General features: G+C 23.5%; 1 protein-coding gene across 1 annotated transcript; it reads right to left on the bottom strand.

Annotated features, from left to right (window-relative positions):
* Nucleotides 1-583: 583 nt before the first annotated feature.
* Nucleotides 584-6826, bottom strand: LOC135930612 (uncharacterized; the record flags this gene model as incomplete). The annotated part of the gene is made up of 5 exons (XM_065467436.1): nt 6721-6826; nt 4435-4525; nt 3400-3553; nt 1223-1333; nt 584-752 (listed from the first exon to the last, which is right to left on the bottom strand). Coding segments are annotated over exons 1-5 (586 nt in total), but the record flags the coding sequence as incomplete, so codon positions are not given.
* Nucleotides 6827-8058: the final 1232 nt, after the last annotated feature.

Here is an 8058-nt window from a genome sequence, read left to right as displayed (position 1 = left end):
AATCTTTCGACGGGTATCAGATAAAAAAAATCTTAGCCGTTATAATTAACCTATATTTTATAAAGATAAATGAAAAAAACATTTGTATATTATATAGTGTGACTAAAAATTAAATATAATGCAGTTTATTTAGCATAATATCTTTATTATATTAATATTGAGAAAGAGAAATAGAAAATATTGTTGTTTCTATAAAAATGTTTTAATCATCAAAAGAATGGAAATTATTATATTAACATATGCAGGAAAACTTTCATATTTTGAATTAATTGTTTACAATATTTTTGTATCTTTAAATAATTTTAATAGAGAGTATAGTTTTTTTTATATATCGTATGTCTAGTGGAATGCTCCACTCGACATTTTTAAAATTTTTGAGTTATAAGTGGATAATAACTTAATTTTAAATATATAGACAAATAAATATTATCAATAAATTTTTCCTATATTTTATTTTAAACTTTAATGTTGATTTCTCATTTTATAAAGTAGAGCACTACAATTCTAGGCCAACGATATATAAAACTAGAACTAATATTAATATATAATGGTAAAGTTATATAATTAATATATTTTAATATACCTTTACATGTCTTGAGAACATATTTGAATTTATGAGTTTTTCCAGACAGTTTATAATTATTACTCACAGCATATATAAGTGAATTTGGATACCTAGTGATGTTGACTATTTTTCCATCCTTGTCATATTTTTTTAAAACCATATCTTTACCATCCTGTACTACTTCATCCTAAAATTGTGCAGCAACAAATAAATATTAATTAATAATAATAATATTTTATTCCGCAAAAAATAGGTTAATTTTCTTTTCATAATTTTTTTATTATAAAATAATACCAATAAACTAGCTCCCTTATCCTATATATATATCTGTTTCTAATCAATTGATTCTATTTAATCAGAGAAGCTTTTTCATAAAAACTACAGAGCGATGTCTGACAACATCTACTTTTTAAATATGCGAAATTTTCAGGATTATCAGATGATATAATATTAGTTTAAATATATAACCATTTGTCCAAAATTAGTTTTTCCACAATAAATATTAAGTTATCTAAATTTCCATTGCCTTAAAGATAAAAACAACGAGAATAAATATGGTTGGATGAAACTGAATATGTTAGAATTATTCATTTTCAACAATTTTAAAATATGTTTTAGTATTAGTAAAAAAAAAAAAATAGTAATAATTAATATTACGTATTTTATGTTATTTGGAAGGTCGAATGCTTCACTGATTCTGTCAGGATTACTAAAATCGATTCTCCATATATATCCACTAGAAGATGATATAGCAAGATTTACCCTTAACTAAAAAAATAAATGTAATCGTAGAATCATTAAAATATACTCAATAACGTTTCCCACTTTATATTTATATCAATCTATATTATATAAGATATATCTTTCAACCTAATCTAACCTGGGTTCGAATAGTTAAGTATAGCAGTTCGTTAGTTTCGGGTTTTAGTTTAAAATTTTATAAAGGTTTTGGTCCATTTCGGTTTTCATGAAGACATTCATATCGGTTCGGTTCGGAATTTGTACTCTTTTCGGTTCATTTCGGTTTATATAAATTTTATTTGTTATAAAAATTAATCATAAACCATATATACATATATACATATATATAGTGTTGTTAATTGGTTGGTTCTGTAAAACCCATACCCTGGGTTTGGGTCTAAAATATTGACCAAACCAGCTCTGAGCACGAACCTCGAGCACAGACCCGGACTCCAGACTTAGGGTCCAGATCCGGGGTTCAGAGGCGGGTCGTATTATTGTGAATAATTTATTTTTAATATTTACATGCATGACGTAACACCTCACTAGAAAATTATATAATATTATGCTTATGTATTATATTGTTTTGTTTAATATTGTTTTGTTTTATATTCAGTTTTAATATGATTAAATATACTATTGAAGCGATGATGATGATATTACGAATATTTTTTTGATATTACGAAACGATACAAGTTTTTAACATTATAATTGAAAACAAATTTTTACTTTATTCATTAAAATTAAAATAAGATAATTTTCATCCAATTTATAATTATAACTGTACAATTGAGATCTGCTAAATTCCAAGCTTCGGGCCGGGCCTATAAAATTAGGTTCAGGATGAGTTGGGCCAAATTTTAAAAATAAATTTTTGCCAGGTCGGTTCGGGCCTTGGAAATTTTATTAAATATATATCTCTAAATATATAACAATTTTATGTTGAATTTTTTAAGATTGAGCTTGATTGGAATATTTCGAATACTTTTAGATATTCGTTTTTATTTATAAAGAGGGGGGGGGATTATAAAAAAAGCATCTTTTTCTCCTGTCCAAAATATATAAAATTAATTTACACTTTTTATAAGTTAAATTATCTCGAGTTTTTATTTTCCATTTTTTTAAAACTTCTAGTTTTTTAAAGTAAATAACGTGTTATTTTAATTAATTTTTAAAAACAAAATATTTTTATCTTAAAAATGGGTGTTATTTTTAATTTAATCAATATGTTTAATAAATCGTCACCCGAGTCTGGACCCCTGGTCTGAATCCCGGGTCTGGACTTTGGGTCAACCTGAGCACATAAAAAGGTCGTAAATTTTACGACCAAGCAAATTAACAACACTACACACATATTATATATATATTAAGTCTTAGAGAAAAATCATTATAATTTATAGTTATAATTCCTTATTTAATTTAACCATGAAGATTATTTCTTATCTGATTAAGCAGTAATTTGCCTAATCTCAATTACAATTGAGTGCATAAAGTTTAAATAATAAATTTGTATTGGTATTGATTGATATGAAGAGAGTGGCAATTTAATCGTTAAATATTATAATTTAAGAAATCACGAATTAAAATGGCCACCAAAGAAAATTAAAATTTCAAACGTAGACCAATAATTTAAATTTCATTATTTTAAAAAAACTGTTTTGAACCTTTTAAAACCGGTTCAAACAATTCGGTTCGCTCTTTCTATATTTCCTTTATAACGGTTTAAGTTTCGCGATTCGGTTCTGTTTAAAGCCCTGGATCTAACTTTAAATTTTTCGGGAAAATTTAACTTCATTATGATTTGCGTATAATTGACTTGAATATATTTTTTTTGAATCTTTTATTAATTAAATATTTTAATACGTAATAAATTCGTGTTAGAATTTAATATAAACATGTGTTTCGAGTAATCTTATTATAGTTACTATCAGTGTTAAACTAAATATGAGGTTCTATTTTGTTAGAGGTTAACTCTAATTAGATTTTACTACTTTCATGTTAAGGTTCTTTCAGGGCTTTCCGTGAAGATTTTAAAAAAACCTTTCTCTGATTAACAGAAAACACCCTAAAGATTATAAATCAATTATGTTTACATCGCTTTCAACGCTAAGGTATTCAGGTTTTATAGGTAGCCAAAGAATTATTAAATAATATTCGCGTAAGAATATTCCATTCTTGAAAATGTCCTTAAAATTAGCATTCCAAACAATCTTGTCCCATTCTCTTCTCAAGTAAATCTGGTTTTTACTTTATAAAAAAAAATATTTTATATTAAATGAGTATTTTCTTTTAAATAATTAAAGGTTAATCGATAAGAAATAAATAACTTTACACATTTTATGGCTCAAATTTTGTCAACCCAAAACAAATATTTGTGTAAGCAGTTTTAACTTAATTTTTGTCAATTGAATATAATTGCGTTAATTTAATATTATATCATAATTCCTTATAATAAAATATTTTGATATATTTTATGTATCTATTCTTTAATCATACTTTCATCTTTAAAATACCATAAACTTTTAATATCAAATTCTTTAATATATTTTCAAAAAATGAAATAAATGCAATGTTAAAATTTTTAAAAAAGTGATTTGTGGATGATGGAATAATGATAGAGTAAAAAATAAAAAATTACTAACCAAGGACATATTAAATAATTAATATCTTACATTTTGTAATATAAAATACTATTTACACAAATATATTTATCATAAATATCAAAAAAATAAAATAATAATAATTTCGAATATTTACAAATTATTTCGAGAAATTTAAATAATTAAAAATAATTACAATAATTCGATAGAATAATTAGGTAAAAAAATTATTCGACCGATAATATATTCTTCCTATTCATATTCGAGATTTTTTAGAATCGAATAATTTTGCTAATCGCAATAGTAAATAAAAAACTAATCAAATGAAATAAAGAACAATTAGGTAAATGGAGGCTAATTAAGTCTAAAGTTATAGGCTGGATTATATAAATAGATCAATATTTATCTAGAAGTTAATGATGATTTTTTTTTAACTACATGGTCTAAAAAATATACACATAAATTTTGAAAAACAATTCTAAGTATATTTTTGAAAAAAAAATTTCTATTATTCTATAAATATATTACAGTTTGGTAAGCTTTCTAGAAGCAAAGAAGTCCTTTATATTACTCGTTCCATCCTTTTTAACTTCGCACAAATCTTTGAGAAGCTCTTTACCTAAATATGATAATAATAATATGATATTTTTTATAAATCATGCTATATATTATTTGCAAAATAAATTTCCTTAAATAATTACAATTTATCGTTGGATATATAAGCTAACAAGGAATTGAATACATTATATAAATTTTAAAATCTCAGGATGACTGATATTTATTTAAAGACAATAAAGGTATGCCAAAAATTATTCTTTACATAAAAAATCTATGATATTGTTAATAAAGACATATTTGACACTATATTTGAGATATTTTTAGCTATAATGTTTATAAAGTATTTATTTATTACCCATTAATCTGACCTGTCTAGTTTGACAATTTGTCGACCACATGTGAAACAGTATTAACCCATAAAATGGGAGATGCTTATTCATTTAAGAAATAAACAATCTAATTTTTATAATAATTAAAGGACATTATTTAAAATATCGATTAGAAAGATATTAAAATTTTTAATAATTGTTTAGCCCAGTATTTATATGACTTTGAAATTTAGGCATTTTTGATGAGTTTTGGACTTTGGAATAATTTTGAAAAAGTGAGTTTTTATTTCAAAGAAAGGTTGTATGGAAATTTTTTTAAATTTTGTCAGAATATTAATTAAATTTATCAGCGCTCTATGTCCTTGGATCCAGATCATGAGGATAGGGAAGTAATGGGAGTTATAAAAAAAATATGTTCAAAAATTTTCGACAGGATATCAGATGAAAGAAAATTTAATATATTATAAAAATAAATTTAAAAAAAAAAGATTGTAATAATAAAGTGTGACTAAAAAGTAAATATAACGCAGTTTATAGCAAAGTATCCTTATTTATTAATAATGAGAAAGAGAGACAGTATATTTTTTTATTCTTATGAAAATGTTTCAATCATCAATAGAATGGTGGATATTATTTTATTAATAAATGCAGGAAAACATTCAGATTTTATATAATTTTAATAGGTGGTATAGTTTTTTTTTTATATATATGTTAGCATCAATGTGTTTTTTTCAACTTCAAGTCATTTTTTGAGCATGTATTTTTTTAAATTGAAAAATCTGTTTGAACCGGAAAGATAGCCATCATATTTGGAATACCTATCTTATGAATTGTAGACAATTTTGCTAATAACCTTTGTGTCATTTGTAATTTATATTTAAAAAAATATGGAAAATATAATATAAATTATATTAAATTTAAAGGTTCATAGGAAAATGGTCTAAAATTTATACAGGCGATTCAATATTTGTATCGTTCCATCTACCGCACATGGAGATTGAACTAGCAATTGATGATCAAGACCTAGAGAAAATAAAAGTGGCCTTTAAGGTCCCTCTCGTTGAATGCCTTCAGCGGATAAGATACAGTTTGATCCCAAAATTGTTGATGGAAAGAATCTTGGTAGTAACATACGTAATAGCATAGTTTCTAATAAATTCGATAAGAAAATGTTTCCTATGGAGTGCAATGTAGGGCATTGCGAAAGTCTATTTTCATAAGGTATGCATTTGAAAGTTCATTTTGAAGATATATTCTGGCAGCGTTTCGTAACCATTTTAGCTGTGTAGATGCAAGAAAAACTGAAGCAACACAGGAGATTATTTTGTTGGTGTGCACAGTTGCATAATTAGTATATTTTTTAGCCGTTAGAGTCCATTTTTAGCTGGCTCAAAAATTGGCTAACCCAAGTGGTTATCCGAAAACTATCACTTATAACAGCTCAAATTATGAGTTAATTTATAATAATTTGAATCGCCAATATTTTAATATACTTATTTTAATTTGAAATTACCTTCCATTTCTTATTTTTAAAAAATTACTAATTATACGATATAAATAAGTAAATGAATAATTAATTTTTATCCATCAATAGAGAATAGGAAATTTTTATTTATATTTAACATTTTTAAATAAATTATAATATAATAAAATCTCATTTCTATAAAGATAAAATAATATAAATTTCATTAAAATATACATATATTATTAATTATTAATATATATTTAATGGCCAGAATTTTTAATCCAGAAATTCAGGAGCTAGAAAAATTTGAGTAATAATGTTGAAAAATAACTCCATAAACTGTATTTTCTATAAAACATTGGTTAAATTTTTTGCTTCTTCATAATGTAATTAATATCTAATATTTCGCAAAATCATTCCATCTCTTAATTTAAATATAAAAGAATATAATTGATTTTTTACCGTGATAATCGCAGAAGATCACAACCATCGGCATGAAGAATATTAAAAGCAATTTACACATTATATTTCTAAATAAAATTAATTTGATTGTTTTTAAAAAAAAAAGTATATTAATAATTCAAACAAATTTTTTTATTAGGAAGTTTTAGAAAAATATTTAATGAAATTTTGTTATAAAATCATTTCCCAAAATTTAATTTATAATGTATAAATTATTTTTATTTTGTAATAAAAATTTTATTTTTAAGTTACAAAAATAATAATATTTTTTATGAACTTTTTACAAATTGTGTTTACAAGGTTAAACCTTTTTTTTACAGAGCTTTGCAAAAAAATAAAAATATTCTAACAAAACTACCCACCCCCCTTTCCCTCTTTTTGTTTCTTTAAATTTATAATGATTATGCCCTAAAAATCAAGAAAAAAAATATATAGACACAATTTATCTAAAATCGCGAAAATGATAATTTTCCAGTTTCTGAGCAAAGAATGCAATCAGATAATTGAGCATCTTTAATTAACTTAATAAATATAAATATATTTGCACTTAGAATCCTTTATCGATATATTTTATTTACTTAATTAAAAATATTTAAATATATTAAGAATCGCCATCAAATTTGTAGTTTATGATGTAATATATAATAGTGGCTCTTACACTTTTACACTTTCTGAGCGATGGATGTTAATTATTTTTTTGACACCCATTAAATTTCCAAAATAAATTTTATTGCATCAATCTTTAATGTATTATAATATAAATATAATATATACTTTAAAAATATTATTTTTGAATTAATGATGTAGACATAGTAGGGGAAGAGAAAGCGAAAGAAAAATATAATTTCTTCAATATTTAAATGTTTAAATAAAAAAAATTTGCCGTTGATAAAATGGTAATTATTAAGAATTGGATCTTTCGTGGTGCTACGAAGTCACGTTTTAATTAATTTAATTTTACGATCCTTAAGGCAGTACATGAGATAATAAGGAATGGGTAATAAATATTTATACAAAATTATTAAATTAGGGAAAGCAGAAGTATTTAAAAGTAGACGATAAGGTAAAATAAATGTATAGTTTTTCCAGTCTGAATCATAAGTTTCAGAATTATCATCATTAAAAGAAGTAGAATTTAAATTATGTAATTTGTAAAAATATTTTAATTAAATAAATTTAGAATTCTTAGAATCAGACAAATCTTTAGATTCTTTAACCTCTAGATCATGTGTAATAATTGCATCCCCCGTTTTAGCTATCTTATAAATATTTCGAAACTAACTTTTCTTCAAAAATTTGATTCTAATTTAATGAAAATATATATTCTTCTAACTTGGA

Source organism: Gordionus sp. m RMFG-2023, unplaced genomic scaffold, assembly GCF_954871325.1.
Source record: "Gordionus sp. m RMFG-2023 unplaced genomic scaffold, tfGorSpeb1-WG-v2 contig_100, whole genome shotgun sequence".
Lineage (NCBI taxonomy): Eukaryota > Metazoa > Nematomorpha > Gordioida > Chordodea > Parachordodidae > Gordionus > Gordionus sp. m RMFG-2023.
Note: the sequence above shows the minus strand (reverse complement) of the source record. Positions and strands in the feature narration are given on the sequence as shown.